This window comes from Achroia grisella, unplaced genomic scaffold (assembly GCF_030625045.1).
Source record: "Achroia grisella isolate CSIRO2021 unplaced genomic scaffold, CSIRO_AGI_Agris_v1 utg976, whole genome shotgun sequence".
Classification (NCBI taxonomy): domain Eukaryota; kingdom Metazoa; phylum Arthropoda; class Insecta; order Lepidoptera; family Pyralidae; genus Achroia; species Achroia grisella.
The window spans coordinates 714,786-742,407 of record NW_026713078.1 but is presented as its reverse complement, the minus strand read 5'-3'; the positions used below and the strand labels follow the sequence as shown (position 1 = coordinate 742,407).

General features: G+C 34.4%; 1 protein-coding gene across 5 annotated transcripts; it reads left to right on the top strand.

The window, feature by feature from the left end:
* The first annotated feature begins 631 nt into the window (after positions 1 to 631).
* LOC131854328 (cyclic GMP-AMP synthase-like receptor) lies at positions 632 to 26,922 on the top strand. Of its 5 annotated transcripts, none has more exons than XM_059205431.1 (6): positions 632 to 661; positions 863 to 1,079; positions 2,854 to 3,042; positions 4,627 to 5,108; positions 7,115 to 7,277; positions 12,151 to 14,178. In XM_059205431.1, the coding sequence occupies exons 3-6, from the start codon at positions 2,860 to 2,862 to the stop codon at positions 12,823 to 12,825; spliced, it is 1,503 nt and encodes a 500-aa protein (XP_059061414.1). In that variant the 5' UTR covers positions 632 to 661; positions 863 to 1,079; positions 2,854 to 2,859; the 3' UTR covers positions 12,826 to 14,178. The 5 variants fall into 5 exon arrangements, with proteins under 5 accessions (XP_059061414.1, XP_059061418.1, XP_059061417.1 ...); XM_059205435.1 differs by lacking the exons at positions 632 to 661; positions 12,151 to 14,178 and adding exons at positions 9,221 to 9,851; positions 9,939 to 10,167 and having other exon boundaries at positions 675 to 1,079; XM_059205434.1 differs by lacking the exons at positions 632 to 661; positions 12,151 to 14,178 and adding an exon at positions 25,920 to 26,922 and having other exon boundaries at positions 675 to 1,079.
* The last annotated feature ends 700 nt before the right edge of the window (positions 26,923 to 27,622 follow it).

Below are 27,622 nucleotides of genomic sequence, written 5' to 3'. Positions count from 1 at the left end.
CTGGTATACTTAATATAGCAGTTAATATTTTTTTAAGTATCTTGTTAGCCCACTGCGAATTTCTAACAAGTAGGCGGCATGGATCGCAGGCTTAGCCCTTCCTAACAGGGTAACTCGGCGATAAGGGGAAGGTAGAAATTGGTGACAATAATGTAACGTAATTTATAGATATCACTAAGTGCCTCTCTAGCTAGCTCGTAAAACGTGATTATATAAGATTATAATTTCAGCTAACCATTCCCCGCCAGCAAAAACCGTTGACATAGATACTGGACTGAAAATTAACAAGATATATATTTCTTACTATGGTAGACTCTCTTAGCCTCTATGCTCTCTAAGAACAATACTATTATGCTAAGATTCACTGTAGATTTCAATTATAAGAAATATAGAATTTGGCAAAATCTATTCACCACGCTGGAAAACTATTGAAAATAAACTGGGGAATAACATTTCAAGATTGCTTGTTTAAGTTTCTACTTTTACTACTAAAATAGTAGAAGTAGTGCAAACATGTAATCATTATACATGTATTACAATTACATGTACACATACATATATTATGTTTGGTAAAATTATAACCCTGTAGTACATTCTGCTTTGGAATATATTCCAAATAAATCTATATAGTATATATATACTATATAGAATAATTTTATAGGTAGTAAAATTAAATGAATTAACTTAAATAGTATAAATAAATTATATAGCTAGTAACATTTATTACCGGCACAGTAACAGATGATTACGACTGACAGTCAGAAAATAGAGACAGCGAATAGTTATATTAGTTGATAAGTGAACTTTATGCGTATACATATTTTACATTGCTACTAATAATAATCAATAAACTTTACTTCAGTTACCGTCTTCCGCACGTCTTAAGATTCAAACAGTCGGCAATACTACTTTTACCCTTCGTCACCAGTCACACTAAATACTTGAAATAATAAAATAAAGTCATATTTTAACTCATCTGACTGCAGTTGTTATTGCATATTTATTAAAGAAGTGAACTACTGAGTGGAAATTTATAAATTATTAAAGCGGATATTAAATATACTAAGCTTATACAAAAGGTAAGTAGTACTTACATTATGCATATATTTTATATAAAATGTATTGTTATCTTATGATATTCATATAATTTATGGTCAAGTCGTTAAGAGCCGGATGCTATTGCCTGCTACCATAGCTGAGTGCATGCCTTGTCCTTTTATTTTGTTCTAAATAAAAAAAAAGAAAAGTTTTAGTCAATCTTGGACATTGTGTGTTCTGAACAAATGTGTGGTAAGAATAATATGTTGGTTTTCTTATCTATGTCTCCATTATTAATATAAAAAAATATGAAATTTTACAACTGCTGGTTTATACTGATTGGACATTTTATTATTGTTACAGTACTATGCTGACAATTTCTTTAGCTTAGACCAATTATTATATACCATTATATGAAAATGACCTGCAGAACTAAGTTCCTTTGTTTAATATTTTAGTAAATACACTGAGGCTTTGTTCAGTATCTCATTGGGTGCAGTTTATGATTACATACATATTTTTATTTCAAAGTGGACCCTATTTACATACTATATTTTATAACATTGTAAGGACCTCTCTCATGACATCTTTAATAGTTGAAATCATTATTTATTATTCTCCGTTTATTATTTTTTGTGATGGTACCTACAATAAATTAGACCATTATGTTCATTTACATAGGTCTTTTGTAAAGTCCATGTCATAAATTACTACAGGACTATAACTACTAATTATTACTTACAATCACTTTCACCGTGTATTAATTTTTTTTGGATGAATATGGAATTGAAACCATTGTGATGCACTAATGGAGGATGATATGAATTTAATTATGAAGATGAAGTCAGGTCAGACACTCCATGGTGTAAATTCAGCAGGAATTAACCATGATGATTAAAAAAACTAAAGGTTCTCGGAGAGCTCTTTAGTCTCCATTACTAACAATCCTCTCTCCCTTTCAATAGGAGGTTTTCATGAATATACTAATGATTTAACATATATCATCAAAAGAAAAAATATATTAATATTTACAGATTTAAGAATATAAATCTGAGAGCCCATATTAATAAAGCCGAACGAATTTCTACTTTATTATTTTATGATGATGGTTCATATTCAAAGTTTATTTTGCAAATAAGTATACCAAATGACTGCATTCACATACAAAACAATTCACTACAGGAATTCTTATCTGACACATTGATACAACAGTTGTTGTGTGATATATTTTGTTAAACAATGAAGTTGTTATACTAATTTTATAACAATTTTCATGTAACAGTTTATATCTTATCTATATGTATATTATCAGTTTTACATATTTCAAGAAATATGTAATGATAGTACAGTGAATGAACTTGATGATTGATAGTGTAGTTGAGACCAGCACCCCCATTCTTAGCAGTTTACCATGATAGACATGTACCATCAGCTCATCCAGGTGGAAACCATCTGAGTATTTGCTTAGTAATTTTTATGTGTACTTCTAAATTATTTTAATATTTAAACCTATATTAAGGATTGTAATATGTTTATATTTAAGTATATTCATTATATTTAAGTATATACATAGATATATGTTAAAAAATACTTTAATTTAGAAAATGCTTTAATTTATTCAGATGGTGGACTCAGTGTCCTCCGAATTGTAGACTATTTTGTCTCGCTTATTAGCTCTTAATTTTATTATAAGGAGCAATCGTAACAGTTCATTATTTGAAATAAAGATGATTATTATTATTATTAATAATACTTTTCACCTTAAGTTTTTTGTGAAGATTTCCTGATGTATTCAAACAATTCATGTTTCCCCAGTGAACCATGAGCTCTACTAAAAAGAACAAGAACCTACTTGACTTGTACCTGTCAGAGGTCTTCAAGAATTTTGTTGCGCTTAAAGATGACGATGTTAAGAAGTCGCAAGAAGTGTTCAAAAGTGTGTTTGAACAAGTTAGAGTGGCCATGGGAAAACAATGCAAATATTTCGAATGCTACAGCAGCCAGGTGAGGAAATAGATGTATTTATATGCATAACAGATATCCTTAATCCGTACTAATATTATAAATGTGAAAGTAGGGATATTTGTTACGCTTTCACGCAAAAACTACTGAACCGATCATGAAATTTTCTACACATGTTCTTGAAGTTATTAAGTATAATGAACATAGGATACTTTTTTATATAAAAAAAATATTTTTATTCAATGCGAGCGAAGCCACGGCCAAAAGCTAAGGATATCCTTAACCTAATTATGTATATAACTAAAAATAAAGAAAACTTATTAGGTACAATTTAAATCTAACGTAACTACATATATAACACTAGCGTACTTTATATTTTGGTTTCTGAAAATACAGAATATTAATTTCCATTCAATTATGTGCCTACTACGCCTGCTTCCAGCCATATACTCTTTATTCTACTATGTTAAATTTTTACTTAATTCTCTAAATCGTATCTCAAAAATTAGTTTTTAATTATACAACTTTAATGTGCAGAATAAAAAATAAAAATAACGGACTTAAGAGTTTTCTCGAGACGAGAAATAGGCGAAAAGTTGAGACGAGAAAAATCACTGTAGAAAGCAAGAAATCGAGATTTTTTTAATTTAAAAATATATCTTATAAAGCGCGCGTAATACTCTATGCCTCTACACAGTACACAGTATGTACCTACTATTTGTATGCGGAGCAGGGCAGCGTGGGATAGTATTACTCTGCCTTGCTTGCTATCAAACTATTAGAACATATTTTTGAAAAGAATACGAACTGAGTTTCTTATCAGTTCTTCTCGTCTCGAAATCATTCCGAATTGACGGTAGATTTCACTTATCATAAGAGTTGGTAATGTACCTACTTGAATAAAGATATTTTGAATTGGAATTTAGAAGTTCAAAACTTGCGAACTAAATAAAGCGCCGAAAAATAAAATTCCCCGTATTTAAACATTTCAAATGTTGATTTTCAAGAATTTGAAATATTCTGCGCGGCCCATGTTTCAAGAAGCGCGCGCCCTCTATCACCTTCTAGATTCAACTTGAAAGAAAAAGACTAGTCAATTAATTCAAAGTTACAAATTCTTGTCATAAATAGAATGGAATAGAAAATCATCAATTATTCAAATAAACTTAATTTTAAAACTGTTGAATAGCCATAGTTATCATTCTTTTAAACTACTGCTCATTTGGAAAGTTGTCTCATCACAAGAAGAACGGGCAAGAAGATTCGAAACGTGTTAATACAAACCACCAACTAGCACTAACTTATTAGCTTCAGATATTAATTACACAATAGGATTAAAACAGTCGTAGTGATTAGCGCAGACCAGTCCCTACAAGCAGCACTCGTTCACGAATATAACGTATGAGCCAGCCATCACTGTGCTCGACCATATTTTAGGGGGCCCAATGACCCGGCCCATAACGCCGCCACATGTCTGAACATTTTAGTGAGAGTTCTGCTTTTCTCAAGCAATAAAATATGGCGAGAAATCGAAAAGCCTAAACGGGCTTTACACCTTGCGGCATTTTTTACCAGTCAACCAGAATTATGGTGCCAAGTATTCAATGTCGATAATATAATTTACAGGTTATGTACGGTGGTAGCGTTTACGATGGGATTAAAGTATCGAGACTTGACGAATTTGACATGGACATCGTCATACGATTGCCCATCAACTATGATGAGGGCGAGAACGGCATCACAATTGAAAACGAACTGCCCGGCTTCGTGAAGCTAAAGATCACCAAAGCCTTTGACAACCTGGTGAAACAGAGCAATTGGGAGAACCGCCACGTCGTCACTCACACGTGGCGGGACAACGAAAGTTATCTCAGACAGGATAAGTTCCGCTCCTGGATACAAGGCTTAGTCCAGAAAGCCATGAACGAGTTCAATGGCCAAGTTACTGTAAATGGAGTGACTTATTCGTTAAAGTACACGGCGTCCGGACCCGCGTACACATTGAATGTTGCCAGTTTGCCGAATACTGAAGATGAGCCATTCAAACTTGATGTGGATTTAGTGCCAGTCATTAAATTTACTCATCCCCGCTGGCCAAAAGGGTACAGGTGAGTTTAACCACTTATTAAGTCGTAACAAGAAATAATATTCCGGATATTTTCATGCTATCATCCACTATTGGTACCCCTATGGCAGGTGAACCATTATCTTATCGGCTGTAATTTTTGGCCGTTGACCATATGCAAATGATCTATACTAATATTACAAAGCTGAAGCATTTGTTTGTTTGAACGCGCTAATGTCAACTACTGGTTCGAATTGTTTTTTTTTTTACAATATATATACAAATGTTTGTACTGTGCGAGGAATCGAACTTGCGACTATCGGAATGAAATTGCTAGACCACCGAGGCCATCATCATAATTATTTATCACTATCCCTACCATCCAATTCGGCTAGCTACTCTGAACTTGAGAAATGTATCAAGAAATTTTATAATAATTTTCAAACTTTAAAAGAAACGCTCAGAAGGCATACGATACTCTGCGGCGGATCAATTAGCCAATTGAAACGTCTAATTAAACCGCAAGCACAACTATTTAGGTAGGTATGGGTTTGAAGCTTCTGTACAAACCGCAAAGCTACGTCATCAATGTATACGTGAGGATAAACGTGACTCGGTCGCACAAAATGACCGCTGAAGCAAATGATTTTACCTCACAGTTGTCACAGATCGATCTATTGTATCTCAGCGGGAATCACGCACAATTAGCTACTTTTCCCTTTGTTCATCCACAAAGGCAAACCACAATGTATTGTATAATTTTTATTTTATTAATTAACAAACCTACATAAAAATTTTCAATAGATAATATTGTTTAATTTAATAATAATCGATTTTATCAGGACAAAGTCTAATATGATGACGTTGTGCTACACACGCACTCAATTAATAGTAGTGGTGGTAATTTTTAATGAGGTTTACTTTGTACAAGATTATCTGCGTGTCTACTTTTGTCTCATTACTCGATAGATATATATTATTTTCTTTAATTCCGCTACTATAATTTGGATGCTATGCTAACTGTTCGACGATCAGACTACGACTCTTAGTCATGGCTTGGCTTCCATACGCTATTCTTTGCCTGATGATGGTTTAAGGAAGCACGAGTTGCAATAAGTATATAGATCCAATAACGCTTTGACCAATAATGGAGAAGGTCCTCCTGAAGGTCGAAACCTGACCACTGCTACTGGAAGCTTTACTTCCGGTAGCGGTGGTCAGGTTTCCGCACTGAATATTTGTGGTCTCGCACATGCAGTAGCGGAATTAAACAAAATAAATAATCCATTGAATAATAAAATACAATTCCGCGAAGTAATATCTAATTCAATATAATATATACTTCTGTCTGACCTAATTATGCCACCAAGCAGATTATAAAAATCTGTGCTGCGTCTTGGAGGTTCGGGTATGACAGTACCTATTTCATATTATAGTCACATATAGTTCACGTAACTACGTGATGTCCGTGGTTGATCATGTTGTTACATATATAGCCGACGTTTGCCAATTTCCATCAGGTGAACGTGATGTCCGTGGTTGATCATGTTGTTACATATATAGCCGACGTTTGCCAATTTCCATCAGGTGAACGTGATGTCCGTGGTTGATCATGTTGTTACATATATAGCCGACGTTTGCCAATTTTCATCAGGTGAACGTGATGTCCGTGGTTGATCATGTTGTTACATATATAGCCGACGTTTGCCAATTTCCATCAGGTGAACGTGATGTCTGTGGTTGACCGTGTTATTACATATAGGTATAGCCGACGTTTGCCACTTTCCATCAGGGAGCCTATTAATTTGTTTGCAATTGCATTAAAATATCTGCATATTAAGGCAATAGTACTTACACCACATTGTAATTGCGTGCAATGTGGAACTCATGTGCTATTCTTGACGACCAAGATTTTAAGGCCTCCTTGCCTTGAATTTCCAGGGTTATAACTTATCCTGAAACTGGAATGCCGAATACAGCTACTGGTGGGAGAATAAGGTGAGACTATAGATGCAGGCGATGTTAAAAATTGTTGTTAAATGATTGCAGACAACCTAATGCTGTCACCGCCAAAGATTGGTTAGTGGTACCCAAACCAAACAAAGACATCACAGATGGACAACTGCAAAATCGCTGCTGGCGCCTTTCGTTCCAGGACTTCGAGAAGGAACTTATGAAGGGCTGCCAAAACCTTAAAACAACGATCAGATTGGTATGTACTCTGTGTATTATTTGCATTGTGTTCATCTTTGATTAAACATCGCTGCTATGAGTGATTTTACAGCGCTAAAAGAATCATTTGGGGTCATTCATACGTTACACATTAAAGGTCACGTTGATAAATTGGATTTCAAACGGTCAGTAAATTTGACTTCACTGACCAATTGTAATCCAATTTCGTGTAAAAAAATCATAAAATCTAGAACCCAGTGCGTCCTAGATTTTGAGATTTTAGTATTAAAATACAACATTTTTAAATATTACTTTAATTATATTAATTTATGGATAGCCCCTTACAATGATACACCCACCATTATTTACAACTTTTATAACGAAACTCCATTTGCTGTTTATCTAACACGATGCTGCTCACCATGTAAATATATTTTGTCATTAAAATCATATTGCATTAATATCTGTGCATTGATTAACTTAAGTTAATCAATATTTCATATCCGATGTATCCTCACTCCACTCCAACTGGGATCGAAATTACGACAGCCTGAGTAGACGTTCGAACTCCAGGGATGCCCTTTTTTATTTTAAATATACACTTTCCCCGGATAATAATTTCCAAGCTTTTTACAAACTGAATTCAGTTATACACATACTTCTTACATCATAGGTACTTCGTCTAACTACAAACTAACTGAAAGCATACGTACTACAGGCTGGTTACTTTTTATCTACCCTAGGGTGCCCGTAGACTGAAATCGTATTCGTCATTCCCGTAAGTCCCTACGCGGGTTACGAGTGCCCTTTACACTCGGCCCTATTTCATCCGGCGAATTTATAAAAGGCGTGTGGTTTGCGGCCAATAGTGTTAATATAGATCTGAAAAAAACGTAAGAAAGAAATTATAATAAACGATAATACATTTGTTATAACTAATATGTACTTAAAAAAATATATTATTTAGTTAATTGTAAATCATTGTCTACTGAATGTTAAAAGCGCTACGTTGAGTTGTAAAACGTATTTATGAAAGTATAAAACATTTCCAATTAATCAAAGTAGAAAATTGAACATATATTTTAATACCTTTATACAAATTCGCAGTTACATGATCAGTATTGTATAAAAAGGTCATAATTTATATTCATATTTATACTTGTATGAAAGTGTTTTAGTTCTATGAATATTTTACACAGTTTTCGACTTTCCATATCAGTATATTAATTTATATGAATTAATAGTACCTTCTTAATATCTTCAATGAACACATCATAGATCTCGTCGACGGCTTCCACCAAAGCCTTAGAGTGTAGCTAATAACCTTGAGTATACAGAATCACGTACGTGGGTAAACCCACTGATAGAAAGAGTCATGAACAAAAACTTTAGCCATGGTAGTAAAACTAAAAATGACAATAATACACTTATTAAATTTTAAGTTAACACAAAAAACATGATATCAAAATTTCAGATAAACTGGTAAGTTTCTTACTCATAATAAAAAAAAATCTTATTTAGTTTTTAGACTTTAATATTATCACGTTGTGGCACTATAGTTAGGACTAACGTACCTACCTTTGTTCAGTAATAAGATTATCTATTGTTGCTATACTGCTATATATTTTGTTATTAGTTGTTTATTTATGCTATACATACATAGAATAACATATGCACAACAAGTTCTATTGACCCATATTACTATGTATATAATTTTTATATATATTTTTTAGTGACAGTTATATTAAAAAAAAATATTACATTGTAAGTAATGAACACCAATAAAGAATACTAACTGTAAATTGCGAAGTTGCTAACGTTCAAAACCCTCTAACCATTGTGGGCCTAAGATCTTCATCTACATCTTGAGCCAAAGATCTTCATAATTACATATGCATAAAATAAAAAGATACAATTGTATGAGACGATTTTGATCTTAGTTGTTCTCACTTAATTATGTCAGGAAAAATTATATTTTAACAGGTAAAAAAAATGCGTGACGTTCTCGATCTGAAAGCTATAGCTAGTTATTACATTAAAACTTTATTTTTATGGACAATATCAAAAAACGATAAAAAATATTGGGAGACAAAAATTAGCGTTCTCTGGAAGACCATGGTAGAAGAGATGCTTAACGCAGTAATGGAAAAGAATATACCGTATTTTTGGAATGAACAGAACAATTTAATTGAAGGTTTGAAAGATTCTCTGCAACGCGAATATGTAAGTAAATTAAAAAATGTTCTCGATAGTATTGAATCGAATGACATGGACAAAATTCTGCGGGCATTGCTTACGAACAACGAATTGGGAAAGTTCAAGAAGTTTGATTTATATAAAAATCATCTTTCTACAACACTGAATAAGAAAGGATTCAATAAATCACCACTTGATAATAATATTGTTGGGCATTTAAATAATAAAATAGTGGAGTTGATGAACAAATTTGACGAACTCACAGAGAAAGTGAATAAGTTGAAATTAGATGATAATTTGAACATTGAATATATGAAAATTGTGCACAAGGATGAAGAAATTTTAGAAGAAGTAGAAGAAATTGACCTTTATGATTATAATAATCCGAAAATCCTCAAATTAAGAAATGGCAGGAAAGGTGATCATAGAGTTGCATTTAATCGATAAAAGGTACGAATTAGAAGTGTCATGTGTAGTTAAAAGAAACAAACATATTTTTTTGCAGGTTATGGGACTGTTAATGATGATCCATTTATGTTAGATATTGAAGACTTCGTTGTGATTGATATTGTTGAGCGGTGATAACATACTCATTTACTCTCGGTCTCAAAATCTTTGTCTTCATTTAGACAAAAATAAACAGGTATCCTTTCCTCTATAGTGGATGAACAATTAATATTTTTTTCGTATACTGCTTCATTCAATATAATTTGCCGCTCCATATAAGTTCGTCGAGATCGTAGATCACAATATAAAAGATAATAATAATAAGTTTATCACTTGTACTAAAATATTTTATAAAAATATTTACTTGTTGAATATTAAAATCATTAAATTCCATTTTACGAATACTTTTCTTTTAGTTAATACAATATATAATATTACTGAACATGCGATATGATATTACATTTTCACTTTTAAAGATAAAAAAATCTTTAAAAGTGGGAATCGTTGTAGTTAAAGGTTAAAGGTGGATTTGACATCTGTTATTACAGACTCATGATATGTCAAATCCACCTTTAGATAGGAGTGCTTTCGAACTAATAATATTATGTATAAATGTTTTGTGTATTTAATTGTCTATTGTAATAAGCTTTGTGTTCATATCGTTTTAAGATATTTGTAATAATAACACCATTTGCGTAATTACAGCCATTTTTCTAAAAGTCTCATTGCTGCACTACGTAGATGTAATCGCGACAATATATTATCATTTTTATAATAATAATACTCGTAATTTAGATTGCATCTACGTCAGACGTTTGTTGACATTAAGTTTACCTATTTGTGATTAAAGGACTTTAGTGGATGAATATGGAATGGTGCACCCGAATGCTTTAACGGTATATAGGTGCGATAGCGGTGGAATTTTTCAGTTGACAAAGTGTTAGATCAATTTTTTTTGTCTCGGTATAACTTTATTTAGTATAAAATTTATACCCATAAAAAGATAACAGTACATATTATACAGAGGTTAGAACTAACAAATAAAATTTAAGTAGGATACAGTAAGAAGCTTTAGAGTTAGTAAAAGAACAAAGACAATAAAGAACCGGTATTTAGGAGTATTGATATTGTTAGTTATCGTTGAATAAATGCAGTTTCATTTAATATATACTGTTAATACCGGCAATTAAATGTAAGGTGGTAACACTGACACGTAAATTAATAGATGGATTGACATTGAAGTGATGTAACAGACCTTTAAGGTTCGAGTGATTATTAGCAAACAAGAATAAGGGAAAAGGTAATTGTAAATAATTGAGGCATTGGATGCCAGATTTAGTGGGACAGGGGAAGTAGCACAAGTGGTGAAGGTGAGTGTTAATGTTAAAAGAGCCCTAGAAACTTTAAACCAACACTAGAGAGAAACGAGGCCATACAAGTAATAGTTGTCTAGTGAAGTTTTACTACAGTATAGAACTTTATTGTTATAATGATTATTACTATTTCTATATATTCGTAACATGACATTCATAAAAGTAAACATTACTCATGAGGAAAGGTCCCAAATATCTAAGACATATTGCGAAGCAACATAAAAGTGTTTTGTTGGTCTATTAAAGTACAAGGAATAATATATATAAGAAACAGTGCTTTAAATGAGAGTTACAGTAAGAACAAACAGATTGCCAGTTCCTGGCCCAACTAAAAATTTATTAGAAGTTTCAACTAAGATTGAACACTTAGATAAAGTAAAAGATGTTCACCATAATATTAAAACAGACTATGGCAATAAAGTATTAGCATAAGCTAAAAGGGAGTAGTTAAACGAGGGACAAAGACAAAAAATAACATATATCGCAATTTTTTTACACATTCGTGCTATCAGTTGACGACGCTATAGCAAATATAAAGGAAATACAAAGTTTTTTAAGTGTTTACGACGGATACTCTTCAACCAACCTTCCAAACCACATCTGACTTTCACTGAGCTTTATAACACAAAATAACCTCTGACTCGCGGCCTGTTGTTTGCCCAAATTTTACCTACATAATAATATACTAATCGCAACTGTGTGTAAACTGTTGATGTTTGGTTAAATTTCTACATATATAATTTAAAGTATTGTTTTATCTCATGCCGATTAATTTCATCTTTATGATTTGTGACTAACACTATACTATTTTCATTCTCACTATAAATTATTGGATGATTTGATTTTTATAATATGTTTGCACTATAGAACTGTTATTGAAGATTATATTTTTAACAGGTTAAAAAAATGCGCAATGTTTTAAATCTGGATGATATTTCAAGCTATTCAATTAAAACTTTGTTTTTATGGAAAGTCTCTGAAAATGATAAGAAATTTTGGGATAATAAAGTAAGCTTCCTATACAAAATTATGGTTGAGGAGCTGTATAATGCAATAAAAAACAAAAACATACCATATTTTTGGAATCAACAACACAACTTGATTGGCGGATTAAAAATATCTGCAGCAAGAGACTTATTGTCAAAAATTTCTACTGTTCTAGAGGATATCAAATCAAACGATGCAGAAAGACTATTGCCCTCGTTACTTACAATTGAAGAAGTTATAAAATTTAGAGAATTAGATTTTAACGCGCAGAAAAATAGATCAGCTGTTAACAGAAATAGTCGCAATAATGATCCTGTTGATATAGCACTTTTAAAGGCTTTTCAGCTTCAAATGGAAGAAATTTCAAAAAAGGTCGAAGAATTGAATATGAAAATTAATAGTACTACAGTAAACGAGCATTTGATAGAAGAACATCGAAGTCTTGTACAACAGTACGACGTTATCCAGGAAGAGGCTAGGAAGAAGGGCTTCTGGGAAAAAATAGGGGATAATATCCATGATAATTTTCATGCCAGGGGTGGAGTGGAAAACTTTGCTCAGCAATTTATGGACCTAGTCGATTAGTCAAATCATAAGCTTTAGTCACAGCACTGCTTCAAAATCATAATGAATTACAACACAAATATAAAATACTGGTATCATTGTCATCCTTGGCTGGAGTTTGCAAAAGAAGTTACGACAGCAATACTTCAATCGACATTTTGCCATAAATATTAATTTTCCACCCTACTCGGCTCACTCTATTTTCTTTATTCTTAAAATCTTTACCAATATTATAAAGCTGAAGAGTTTGTTTGTTTGAAGCGCTAATCTCAGGAACTACTGGTTCGAATTGAATTTATTTCTTGTGTTGGATAGTTCAATCGTTGAGGAAGGCTTTAAGCTTCCTCTATGTGAAATAAACGGTACGCTACGACCAATAGAAGCGAAGCATCAGTGAAAAATGTTGCTAAAACGGGGAAAATTATTCATATCTGGGGGCTTTCGTTGCGTGCGCTGCGTAAACTATTCAAGTTACCCAGAAATATGTATGAAAGAATTATTCCTCTTTAAATGATCTAAAGAATGTCCGCGACAGTATATGGTTTTATTCTTTTAAGACGGGCAAACGAAAGATAATTGCGATAGTCTTGTTGTGTTGTTGTTGCCCGCGAAGGAAGTCGCGGACAATTCATTATAATTCCAATGTCTGCAACTTATAATGTACTAGCTGTCTCCGCGAATTCGTCCGCGTGGAATTTAACTTAATTTTTATAAAATAGAAGAATTGTCTTTAATAAAAGTAGCCTAAGTTACTCCTTATTATATCAGCTAACTACCAGAAAAGTCCCGTCAAAATCGATCCAGCCATTTCAGAGATAGCCGGAACAAACAGACAGACAGACAAAAAAAACGTTAAGAAAACGTTATTTTGGTGTATGTACCGTAGTATATTCATATGCATGTAGTAAAAAACGGTTATTTCAATATTACAAACAGACACACCAATTTTATATATATGTATAGATAAAGATAATTGATAATCTGTTTAAATTCTTATGTTGTCTTAGATTGTTTCTACGAACTAAAGATAGCTTCATTTTTTTGGCAAATATCTAGTTTTTCAGTTACGTGTAATTCTAAAACAAACTATAATAGTTTAAAGAAAATTTTACCTGTTTCAAACGTGGTATTAGTTGCCTTATCGTATGGATAAAGTTTTATTGAGTTTAATTAGTTATTGTAAAAATTTTCATAATAACATGTTAGTAGTACCTATAACATTGTGTTTGTACTCCGCTACTAAACGATGAATTAATATGCTGAATTCGAATAACTTAAAATATTGTAAATGTGTTTTTTATATTACTATAACTTTGTTGTTATTAATGTAAGTGTTGCTATAATAAATAAAATAAATGGAATAAAGTCTATTCGTTTCTGTTTGTTGTATCGATAACAAAAACAATCAGATGTCGAAGCTAATAAATATTGAGTCAGATAATATTATAATTACTTTAACTAAGCAAGTAGTTATGTTATTATTGTATATTACCAATTGTTAACTTGGTGTTTACAAAAATTTAGGTCTTCATCATAGAGTTTCATGGTGGATTAATAAATGAACTCTACTGTGACTGTGTGAGCGAAATTACTATTGTAAAAGAAACCAGGAAATATTATAGTTGGAATTCATCCCCACACGCTGGAACCTAAGTGTTCTCGGACAGTGCGGTTTCAGAGGAGCTTCCTCCCTCGTACACTTAGATTGTGGAATGAACTACCTGTCGAGGTTTTCTCGAGACACTACAGCATGGGGTTTTTCAAGAAGGGTATATTAAGATTTCTTAAGGGTCGGCAACGCGCATGTGACACCCCTGGTGTTTCAGGCGTCCATAGGCTACGGTAACCGTTTACCATCAGATGGGCCGTATGCTTGTTTGCCACCTACGTGGTATAAAAAAAAACAAAGTTGTACGTATTAATCTTAGAAGGGACACACAATAAAGTAAAGTAAATAATAACAGATTTATTTTTTAATAATATAAAGATATATAAAAAGAAGGATAAGTAAACTGCCAGCGACGACTATTTTATAATGATTTTGTGCAAACTAATAGCTGCCTTTACACATATTCTCTTTCACTCGCTAATCGGCTTTCACGCAGGAAATAATGAGCATGTAAATATAGACAAATATACAACAAGAAGACAAGAGAACGATAAACACACAACGCGCGGCCAGCTCGCGCATTTCCGCAATCACCAGTCGTGCGGGCTTTAGCAACTTTTTAGATAATTAATTACCTTTGCAAAGTGGCGGACTTCTGGCTATGGAGCAAAGACATAATTGTTGAGTTTAATAATCTTTAAATCTTAAACGTAACTTTGGAAAGTGAAATCTGTAGAACAAAAACTATAAAATTTCAAAGATTGAACACAAAAAATACATAAATGCTGTCACTCATAATTGCACGTGCTGGCTTTCCTTGACTTAATTGCTCCTTATAGCGCCTTAAAGAACGTCTAGTTTACAGGGTAATCAGAAATGTCTTTATATTCTAAAGTTAGTACAAAAACAGAATACTATATTTACAATTTTCTATTCACTTCACTTTTTGACACATCCTTCAAATAAAACTTCAATCTCTGACTATTTTTCTTATATTGTTATTTATTAATATTGAAAATTACAACAGGGATTTAACAATAACAGGCCTAATGCTACCTGCACAAGTTGCTTGTTCAAAAAAATTAAGTTACAAATGCAATAAAGAGAAGGAGCGGCTTCGCTGCATCCACCAGTAAATCTAGGCTTCCGCTGTCTGGTATAGTACAAGACAGCAGAAGCCTAGATTTACTGGATCTACTCTACGGATTTGCAGCACATTTTCTAAGACAAAAGTTATTTTGTGATATATTGCTAATTATATATGAAGAAAGTGTAGTGCATTCAGGCCCTAAGAAATAAATAAATATTATCTATGGTCTTGGTTACGCTCTCTTTATGGTCAGGTCTAATGCAAGTAATTTTGTGTCTGGCATATATATAATTGTAGTTTTGTCGAGTAATTGAATGTATACAAATGAATAAGTCATTGTTTGTGTTAAAGACCCAATCAATGCAACAATAAAAACACGAAACAGATAACTCGTAAGTATAAACGTTGACTTGGTGCGGGAATCCAACCACGTCCATCATGTTTCTTTTATTTTCGGACTACTCTAATGCTGTTGGCCGCAGCTGGCCTTAACAGCTTCACCGGACGATAGGGGGCGAGTGCAGATGGCACTCCAAACCCGCGGAAGGACTTATGGAGCGGCTGAAGGCCAACTCCCGCCTGACGGATACGACTTTAGTCTGAGGGCACCGCTAGGGGTTCGAATCACGGCTCACACCGTCGTAACATCGGACGAGGGATCGATCGGAGGGGCGGCCGGGGGGCGGGTGTAGAGCGCCCGGGCGCGCTCAGGCGCCCGGTTGAATGCGCGATATGATGTGTAAATCGATACATCATGTCTAAACCTAGCTTAGACGCTATGTTACTTCCACTACGTTCATCACATATCTATTTAATAATCCAACCAATTTTCTTTCTACATTTACAGACTGATGAAATATATTTATACAGAATGTCTGTCAAATGTGACCGCTAGTATTTTTAATTAAAATAATAGTAATTGATTTTTACCTGCAATTATTTTCTTTCGCTAACTCAAGTCGGGAGCAAACGGGTTAATTCACAAAATTGTATAAATGAGTTGTACGGGCAACCGCACATGCCTGCTTACTGTGCAATACACAATTGCCTACACATGCAATATCACTTCCATACATTTCACCTCATTATATTTATTTTTAGTAATAAAAATCAGTGTTCGAGTAGCATTCAACCAAGGCGGTTTTATTTATCAAAAACCCCTCATCAATCTATCAATAGCATTATCACGGAACCGTGGGCTTAAACCCCCACATTCTTTGGTCCTTCGAGTCTTTGACCTTACTCCTGTTCGGTCGAAGGCGGGATCTCGCGTTGAAGAACTTTAAAAAGTGACAATCGCGGAATCCTGTAAGTGGTGTCACGTGGGCCGAGAGCACGGTTCACAGACATCGCATCATCAGCATCAGAGCAGAGCATCATCAGCATCAGAGCAGAGCATCATCAGCATCAGAGCAGAGCATCATCAGCAGCATAGCAGAACATCATCAACAGCAGAGTGAGAAGCAGATCAAGTAAGACTGTTCCTTTAATTATTAGCTATTAAAATATAAGATGGAGCTAATCAAGCGTCAGGCTGACATATTTGAATCAATAAATAAAATAAGAATAAATTTTAATAAGGACTCATCCTCTAGAAAAACATCGGATTATCTAAAAAATAGGATAGAAACCTTAAATAACTTGTGGGGAGAGTTCGAACAGAATCACGTAGAGTTATCTTCATACGAGGATAAATCTGCGCAGTATTTTCGGGATAACATTTATCAAAAAACGAAAGATGTTTTCCAAGACATAATATCAAAATTAATTTCTTTTAATAAAGAAGATAAGGGCACTCAGCGTAACCAAAAGGCAGACGAATTACTAACTTTACAAAGAACAAATTTTAGGGCTTTTAATCGTCTTTTATTGAGCGTAAATGTGGATAGCAGAAAAATGGGAGTTGGAGGATGAGCTTCGTAGTATACAATCACGGTGGAGTACTATCGAAAATTTACATCTTCAAATAGACAACATTTTGCAAGGAGAAGATGTAGACTATGATACAGAGTTCGCGAGCTATGAAACATCATACAGAACTATAAAGCGGAGATTAAATAAAAAACTAAGTTCAGCAGCTCACTTAAACAATTCAACACCACAGCTGGAGATACCAACCTTCACAGGTCAATACACCCATTGGCCTACTTTTCATGACTTATTTTATGAGGCCATTCATAATAATAACACATTGTCAAAATCACAAAAAATGCAGCACCTCAAGGGTAAAATAAAAGGAGAAGCTGAACGTCTCATTCACCATCTCACCATCTCCTCAGATAATTATGACACCGCGTGGGAAATCTTAACGCACCGCTATAATAACCCACAAATTCTATTCACAAAGCATATTGAGATATTATTAAATCAAGCCAATATAAGCAAACAAACGTCATTCGATATTAAAAAGCTGCACGACGTTAGCATGGAATGTATCCATGCCATTCACAATCTTGGCATTGATACAACAACCTGGGACCCATTATTAGTCCATATATTATCAAAAAAATTAGATCATTTAACGTATGCTGCCTATATGGAAGCTCGTAAGGATCCCAGGAGTCTGCCAGCTTTAGACGAATTTATGGGATTCCTAGAGAGTAAATTTACAGCTCTCGAACCCATAAGTAGGAAGGAAAGGGTAGTGACAACTGAAAAGGTGTCACAGCACCATATAAGCAAACCATCATCATCAAATTCATTTAGATTTATGAGCACTGGGAGACCTAGCATAAATAATTATTCTCATAATAATACAGGCCGTAATAAAATAGATAAACCATATCAAAAACCATTCTTTCAAGCAGTAACTACGAAGACATATAAATGTCCACAATGCAATCAAGACCATGATTTATTTAAATGTAATCAGTTCATTGACCTGTCACCAAAATCAAAATTGGCGACAGTGACTAAACTTAATATATGTCCAAATTGTCTATACAAACATGACACTAGTTGTTTTTCAACGAAGCGATGTAAGGAATGCAACGGCGAGCATAATACGATGCTCCACGACGCGTTTACAATAAAGAGGTCACCACAAATGAATAATAAAAATTTTGCAAAATCAGCGGACAAACGATATAGCGCTAATTATGTAGCAAATAATGATGAAATGTTATTAACAACTATACAAATGCAGGTATTATCAAGCGATGGGTCGTATGTAACTCTACGGGCCTTATTAGACCAAGGTTCGCAGGTTACTATGATAACGGAAAGTGCCGTACAACTGTTAGGATTGCCTCGTGAACATCTGAACGCTTCCGTTGCTGGTATAGGAGAATCACCAAATCAAAGCAGGGGAAAAGTTCTACTGGACTGCAAATCGTTACGTAACGACTATGAGTTTGTTGCCGAAGCACTAATTATGCCGAGAAAAATAGTTCGCAATCTGCCTACTGCATCATTCGATATAAGTAATTTTCATCACTTAAAAAATTTACCTTTAGCAGACCCTGATTATAACACTTCAAGCAACATAGACATTTTATTAAATACCAATATATATTCGGAGATAATTTTAGACGGTTTGATAAAAGGACATAGGGATGAACCTATAGCACAGCGAACAGAACTGGGCTGGATAGTCTCAGGTCGCGTGGGAATAAAAACATTTAATTGTCACGTTGTGATCAACGACCTAAGTGAGATATCTCAGTACTGGGAAATAGAAGATATCACAAGCAGTTTATCACCACTATCAGAGGGAGAGCAACGTTGTGAAAACATCTACATGGACACAACAAAACGTTTAGAAGATGGGAAATATGAAGTTGCGCTACCAATGAAATCAGGATTCGAGCAACATATTGGTAAATCAAAGGAACGAGCTATAGCACAGTTTAAGCAATTAGAGCATAAATTAACAAAGAATACATCATTTTTCGTCGGATATAAAGAATTCATGGACGAGTATAAAGATCTAGGCCATATGCGTAAAACCTATAGCACTGAACAACCCTTATTCTACATGCCGCATCATGGTGTAACTAAATTAGATTCCACTACCACAAAACTTCGAGTTGTGTTTAATGCCCCTTCTAAAACATCATCTGGTTATAGCTTAAACGACTTAATGGAGTGTGGTCCTAATTTACAACATGACATTCAAGGGCTGATCATAAAATGGAGGCAATATAAATATGTTATCACGGCTGACATTGAGAAAATGTTTCGCCAAATCATGGTTCGAAAATCAGATCAGATACTACAATCAATTATATGGAGGAGTTCAGAGATTGAACCACTACAAACATATCATTTAACGACAGTCACTTACGGCACCAAGGCCGCGCCATATTTAGCCATGAGAACACTCAGGCAGTTAGCACAAGATGACGGCGATATATATCCCTTAGCAGCATCAGCATTAGAAGAATCATTTTATATGGACGATTTATTGGGCGGTGCAGACTCTCTTGAACAAACAAAAGAACTACAAAGACAGATCATATCAATACTGAGGGGCGCAGGCATGAACATTCGCAAGTGGTCCAGTAACGACGCAAGACTCGTAGAAGACTTGTCGCCAGAAATGCTCGACTCACCATACGAATTCAAATGTAAAAAGAGTAGAAAAACACTTGGATTACAGTGGAGTCCATCAGGTGACTCATTCTCATATCAAAACATATCATATGAATCAAATAGCAAATCATACACAAAAAGACATTTATTATCATCAATAGCAAAATTATTTGACCCCCTAGGCTGGCTATCACCAGTATCTATTAGAGCAAAATTAATCTTTCAGAGAGTGTGGGCCACAGGGTTGTCATGGGATACTCAGTTACCATATGATATCATACAAGATTGGAATCAATTAGAAAACGACTTTAAAACGATAAATAAATTCACTATTAAAAGGTATCTGGGTCAAAATAATAACAATATACAATTACACGGATTTAGCGATGCATCAGAAAAAGCATACGCTTGTGCTGTGTATATTGTCAGCACAGACTGTAAGGGCAAGTTCACATCAACGCTAGTAGCGGCAAAAACAAAATTATCACCACTGAACAAAAAAGTATCATTACCGAGACTAGAATTGTGTGGTACAGTTTTATTATCGCAACTTATACATAAAGTAGTCAAATCATTAACGTATAAAAATATTCAAATTTATGCTTGGACTGACTCTATGATTGTTTTGGGTTGGCTACAGGGTGACAAATCAAGATGGAAGGAGTTTGTTGCAAATAGAGTTCAGCAAGCTACTGACATTATACCTCCATCACAATGGCATCACGTTAAAACAGATGAAAATCCTGCGGATTGTGCAACCAGGGGAATGACATCATCTCATCTGGAAAATTATCGTCTGTGGTGGGAAGGTCCAAGGTGGTTATTAACATTTAACCCTAACAGTATGGTAAAAGAAAAATATCAACCACCAAATATTGAAATAAAAAAGGCTTGTGTGAATGTAGCCTTATATCAAAATGAGCAATCATTTATAATGAATTTATTAAATGATTATAGCTCTTTAACACAAATTACTCGTATATTAGCATGGGTATTGCGTTTTATTGAGCGCGCGCGGTGTCAGCAGAATACGACACGTGTAGACACATTGTCTTTCGAAGAAATGAAGCGGTCAATGAATTTAATAATTAAGTCATATCAAGCGTATCAATTTTTAGAAGATATTAGTAATCTAAATAAAAAGCAATTAGTTTCAACTAAAAGTAGTTTAGGAAATTTAAACCCCTTTATGGATACCGATGGAATTTTGAGAGTAGGAGGGAGACTGAATAATTCAATACTCAGTTACACAGCAAAGCACCCAATTATTTTAGGTAGTAATAGTCGTCTTACAGAGTTGATTATTCACCAAGCACACCTAGCAACTTTGCATGGAGGTCCAAAACTTACCCTATCATATATCAGAAATAAATATTGGATTATATCAGGTATACGAACAGTGAAGCGACAGCTGAGAAAATGTGTTAAATGCAGGCGCTATAATCATCATGAACAGAATCAAATTATGGCAGACTTACCTCAGCCTAGAGTTACACCCTCTAGACCCTTTACACATACAGGAGTAGATTACACTGGATTTGTAGAACTGAAGGTCAACAAGGGAAGGGGTATAAGGACTAGTAAAGGTTATATATCAGTTTTTGTCTGCCTTTCAACAAAAGCTATACATTTGGAGCTCGTATCAGATCTCAGTACACCAGCATTTCTAGCAGCTTTTCGTCGGTTTTGCAGTAGACGTGGAACCCCACAGCATATGTATAGTGACAATGGGACCAACTTTGTAGGTGCCGACCGCTGTTTAAAAAGAGAATATAAGGAAATCTTATCTTATATCAATCACGAATTTATCAATAAAGTTACTGAAATGGAAGTTCAGTGGCATTTCAATGCTCCAGCATGGCCCAGTGCAGGGGGCCTATGGGAAAGAGCAGTGGGTAGCCTGAAATATCACCTCAAACGTGTTATAGGTGAACAGAAGCTGACCTATGAAGAGTTCACCACTTTACTATGTCAGATCGAAGCATGTTTGAACTCGAGGCCACTTTGCGTATTATCAGAAAATGCAGATGATGAATATTTAACACCAGGTCACTTCCTGGTGGGAGGAGCATTATTATCACGACCACAATCGGAACCACATATTATGCAGAGTACAACGCGATGGCAGTTGGTACAGTCAATGAATAAACATTTCCAGAAGGAAAAGATGGTCCGATGAATATCTACAGCAATTACAAACAAGATCTAAATGGAGAGCAGTCAGCAGAAACCTTGCTATCAATGACGTTGTCCTAATAAAAGAGGAAAGTTTACCTCCTGGAAGGTGGGCATTAGGTCGCATACAAGAGTTGCACCCTGGAAAAGACGGTCATGTAAGGGTTGTAACTTTAAAAACACATAGCAATATGGTGAAACGACCAATTTCAAAATTAGTACTTTTACCTGTAACCGATGAACCTTCTTCATTGAGTAAAAATCAAGCAGAAAGGGAGAATATCACGAAATCAAAATGTACACGCAAGCCTAAATCATTTTTAACTTATGTCTATACAGCGCTCCTCATGATGTTCATGTTGTTTACCCCAACAATGCAACTTGAGGTCCAGCCGTACAATATCACTCAACTAAACAATGATCAAGGTCTATATTTTGATAAAATATCAGATCTCCAAATAATCAGAGATGAATGGAATCTCGTCGTATATTATAACATGACACCATATTGGCAAGGCGTGTCTGAAATAGAACATTACCTGAAATATATTAGAAACCTAAACAACGCATCAACTACACAATCGTATATACGTAATATTGCCCCTCAATTAGATCACGAACTAAATGAAATTCGCCATTACAATACATTGCTTCAAAACTCTCCAAATAGAGTCAAGAGAGGACTAATAAATGGAGTTGGATATGTTGCTAACAGCTTATTTGGAGTACTGGACGAGCGATTCGCTGAGCAATACCACCAAGATATCGAAAAAATATCACAAAATGAAGAGCATCTGTTAAAATTATATAAAAATCAAACTTCAATCTTGGAGGCTGAATACAATATATTACGTCGTAACGAACAATATATGAATCAACAATTTTCATTCATTAGAGAGTATTTAAATAATATGACATCACAAGTACAATTGGATCGATCTAGGCAACAAGAGGATGCACATATTATATCATCTGGCCTATCAGCAAGCATACTTTTATCACACCTGAGACGTATACAAACTACACTCCTTGATACAGTGATCAATATATCTCAAGGTCACATTGACCCTCATTTATTATCTCCTGAACAATTAGCAAATCAAATTAGCATTATCCTCAGTCAATTGCGTGGTGATCTCACATTACCGGTGGGAAGGACTGAAATAAAAGAACTATATAAATTGCTAAAAATATCAGCTAGAATAATTAATAAATTATTGATCGTTCAAGTAAAAATTCCATTATTGAGTAACGAAATATATGAACTGGATCAAATTTTAAGTATACCACAAAGAAGGTCGAATAAAACTTACATTATTATTCCACCTACCACTTACATAGCATTTAATCTGAGAAAGGACATGGCAATCTTCTTCACAGATATTGATCTACAATCATGCATCCACATATCATCCGACAAAAAACTATGCACACTAAATAAGCCCGTATATGATTTAAAAATAAAACATTCCCTATGCGATATCAGTTTCACAGACAGTGCCAACTCATCAGTCTGCAAAACAAAGCAAGCGCCGTGTGAAGATTCATGGCTCAAATTACGACGACAGAATGTCTGGCTATTTCGTTGTTGTGGGCAGTGTCAGATACGTTTGTTATGTATATCTGATATTGTCACTGACACTCTGCACGGAAGTGGAATTATCAGTATACATGAAGGTTGCATCATAAAGGGAAATTTATTTACCATCTACGCACACAATAATTTTATTAATGAAATTAATATAAATCCCGAAATTGAAGCCCCACATAGGTCTATCCTAAATTCAATAATTAATACCACACTGCCACTAAATCTTACCATCGAAAGTCATCAAACCCAATGGGATCAATTGGGTTCCCAAATAGCTAATATCAAGGAGCAGGCGAACTTGAGCAGCTTATCACATCACGACATCCATCATTACACATTATTGTACATAATTATATTCGTGCTATGTGTCGTGGGAGGAATCTGTGTAGTCAATAAAATTAAACAGAGACATCGGAAGGAGCAGGTTGAACCACCTCTACAGGCGCGGGAGCACCCGCCTACAAGGTTAGGCGAGTCCCGCGAAAGTGTGTTAAGTGATCAGTGTTTAGGTGTTAGTGAAGTGCAGTGGAAGGACATTAGTGCGCGTAGTGATCAGTGCTTAGGTGATAGTGAAGTGCAGTGTAGAGACATTAAGGACAACACAAAATCCGTTTCTTCGCGAAACGTTAAATTTATATTTCCCAGTGTAGATTCAGGGACACAAACAATTTAGATTATAAGTTAGCATTTAATATACAGGACTTTGTTTATCATCTTGTTATCATCCTTAACTTGTACCATTTAAGTATTAAGTAGATTGTAAGAAATTGTTAATCACCTTGTATTACATACCCCATCAGAGCATTGTTTATCATTAATATCAATCAAGCATTTTATCTCACATGCATGCTCTCATTTCGTGTGGCGGCAGGATGTACGGGCAACCGCACATGCCTGCTTACTGTGCAATACACAATTGCCTACACATGCAATATCACTTCCATACATTTCACCTCATTATATTTATTTTTAGTAATAAAAATCAGTGTTCGAGTAGCATTCAACCAAGGCGGTTTTATTTATCAAAAACCCCTCATCAATCTATCAATAGCATTATCACGGAACCGTGGGCTTAAACCCCCACATGAGTTGAGTCGCGAACTAATATTCAGTTCAGAACACTAGAGTTCGACCACCACAGCCAAAGTCTATAGTTCTTATGTTAAGATTTATTGGTATTTGGTATTGAAATGGTTTATATCAACCTTCGTTTATGATAAAAAATCAAGAGTTTTAGTAGTTATAGGCGCCAGATATGGACGTGAGGACCTCAAGGTTTTTATAGTGTAAGTTAAAGGCCCTCTTATGGAAAGCTGTTTTTTTTTACAATACACACAACTTTATGCTAACCAAATTGCGAAGAATTTGACACTGATCTCAATCATCCGCACTTCCCTAGGTGTCTAGTAGGCATAATGAGTGTGGAATAAAAAGTATACTCCATCACATTTCAAATTAGTGTTCTTCTTACTAATTCTAGTACTAGCAGTAGTAACAGTTATGTCTTACGTGCGACTGTGATTAAATCAAGAGTAAATTATATTTACTGCAGTATATCCACTGAATATCTCCATCAGGGCCCCTTTGAAGCTGGATTAAACTTCGAGCGGGTAACAGAAACATAATTTAAGTAAACTGAAGAAGTAGTGCCCATACTTTTATATATTTTTTTTTGCTTAACTTTTTTTTAAATGTACATCCAGGTATGGCACTTACGTAAATACTTAAGCTATTTGGTTCCTTTTCGCCATTCGCCCCAGAATACTTGCATGGGGGCTTGGGGGCTCAACCACCAAGTTACGAAGTGTAGCAATCAGAAACAATGACTAGAATAGTGGCGACTGTATTGTTTTATAACATATCTGACGTTACCTTGTATTTGTATTTTTTTTGCTTGGAATTATTTTTTTATACTACGGCACACCCGATGGTAAATGATTACCGGAGCCTACGGACCCGACTTGTGCATTACCGACCCAAATTTTAATTCTTTCATTGAAACCCAACAGCTTAATTGTGAAGCTAGCCAAATTAAAAGTTTAATTTGTTTCGTAATATGCACACACAGATACAAACAAGAAACTAATTTTATAGTTTTATTAATCTTTTTTTAACAGGTGAAAAAATTGCGTGACGTTCTTAAACTGAAGGCAATTGCGAGTTATTATATCAAAACATTATTCATGTGGAAAATCGAGCGTGACTCTAAACAATATTGGGCAACGAAATTAAGTACGACATTCGCGGTCATGGTTGAAATGTTGTATGAAGCTATACGGGACAAAAATATTCCCTATTTCTGGAATGAACATCACAATCTCATCGCAGGATTAAAGAATACACTACAGGCTGAATATTGCGATAAACTGAAGAAAGTTCTCGACGGAATCGAATCTAATGAGTTAGACAAAGTTCTGGTCGGTTTACTAACGGTCAACGAATTGAAAGAATTCAAAACCTTCGCATGTTATCAAATACAACCTACAATATCAATGAGCAATATGAAAATTAACGACGCAAGCAGTACATCAACAGATGAAGAACGAATAAAAATGTTGGAAGTTCAAATAGAAGTAATGTCTAAAAAGGTCGAAGAGTTAAATGAGAAAGTCAACATGTTGATTATGGCATCACCACTGATCAAGCTTAAATTATAACTGGAGCAAATTTAAAGTAATCTAAAGTTAAACAAATTGCCAATATTTCCTAGTTTTGAGTAATTACATCTATGGCCAAGTTATCGTCCAATTTTATTTTCGTAAATCTCTGCGGTACTGACTGATCCCTACTACTTTGGATTCAAATATACCCAGCGAAATATAGGCTAGTGCAGAGTAGAGTTCATCACAAAATCGTCAGAGGCTTTCTCTAGTTTTGTGTTCAACGATAGAAATAGAAATAATCTTTATTCAAATAAACTCATTACAAGCACTTTTGAATAGTCATATTTTGAAAAAAAGATATTTTTAATATTGTACTTACTTAGTTTGAATGCGTAGTGTGAGCGTGACACTGCGAGTGTTCATAGGACCAAAAATCCGATCTTCTTGTTGCGGGTTACCTTTAAAAATTAATATAAAGTAATTTATTTAATCGAATTAGGTGATGTTTTGCGGAAGTCCATTTCACTACTTAATTAATTATATTATTTTGTTTACTTTCGCTACAATTAGCAAACAAATATTCAAAGATAACAGTCGCATTTTGAGCGCCAGTAGTGAAGGTCGTAACGGTAGTCAAGTTTCTGCAGTGAATATTTGTGGTCACACACATGCTAAATGTAGCGGAATTTAGAAGAATAATTTAAATCCATTAAGTAATAAAGTAATTTATTGGTTGATAGAAAAAAGAAATTAGAATTTACAAGATATCCATCTTAAAATGCACTCTAATGTATCCACGATCGTGTTATCATCGGTAAAAGAAACGAGGTGTTGAGAAGAAGTGAGGTGTTATTAGTATGTAGTAGTAGTAAGTAGTAGCCCACCCTGGTCTCACCCGGTTCATATCTTTTATTGTTTTTGTCTATATTAAACTTTTTTATATTTCTTTTAATATATAGACTAGTCCATTCTGGAATAATATACTTACCTTTCACACAGTGAAAGAATTTCTCAAATCAATATAGTGGTCTGCTCACAACAACATGTGCATGCTCTTTTTATTGTTTTATATTTAAATATTTCGACTAAAATTTACATTTAAACCAATGATAACGTTGCATTAACGATAAGTTGCATTTTTTATTACTATAACGTGACAGCCTCGATGGTCTAGCGGTTTACACACAGCTTTATTTCCGATGGGCGCGGGTTTGATT

Bases quoted from the DNA above. Each gene is read 5' to 3' on its own strand.
- LOC131854328 (XM_059205435.1), top strand. From the start codon at position 2,860: ATGAGCTCTACTAAAAAGAACAAGAACCTACTTGACTTGTACCTGTCA. The intron at 3,043-4,626 runs GTGAGGAAATAG...TATAATTTACAG, and splicing joins TCGAATGCTACAGCAGCCAG to GTTATGTACGGTGGTAGCGT. The intron at 9,852-9,938 runs GTGATCATAGAG...ATTTTTTTGCAG, and splicing joins ATTAAGAAATGGCAGGAAAG to GTTATGGGACTGTTAATGAT.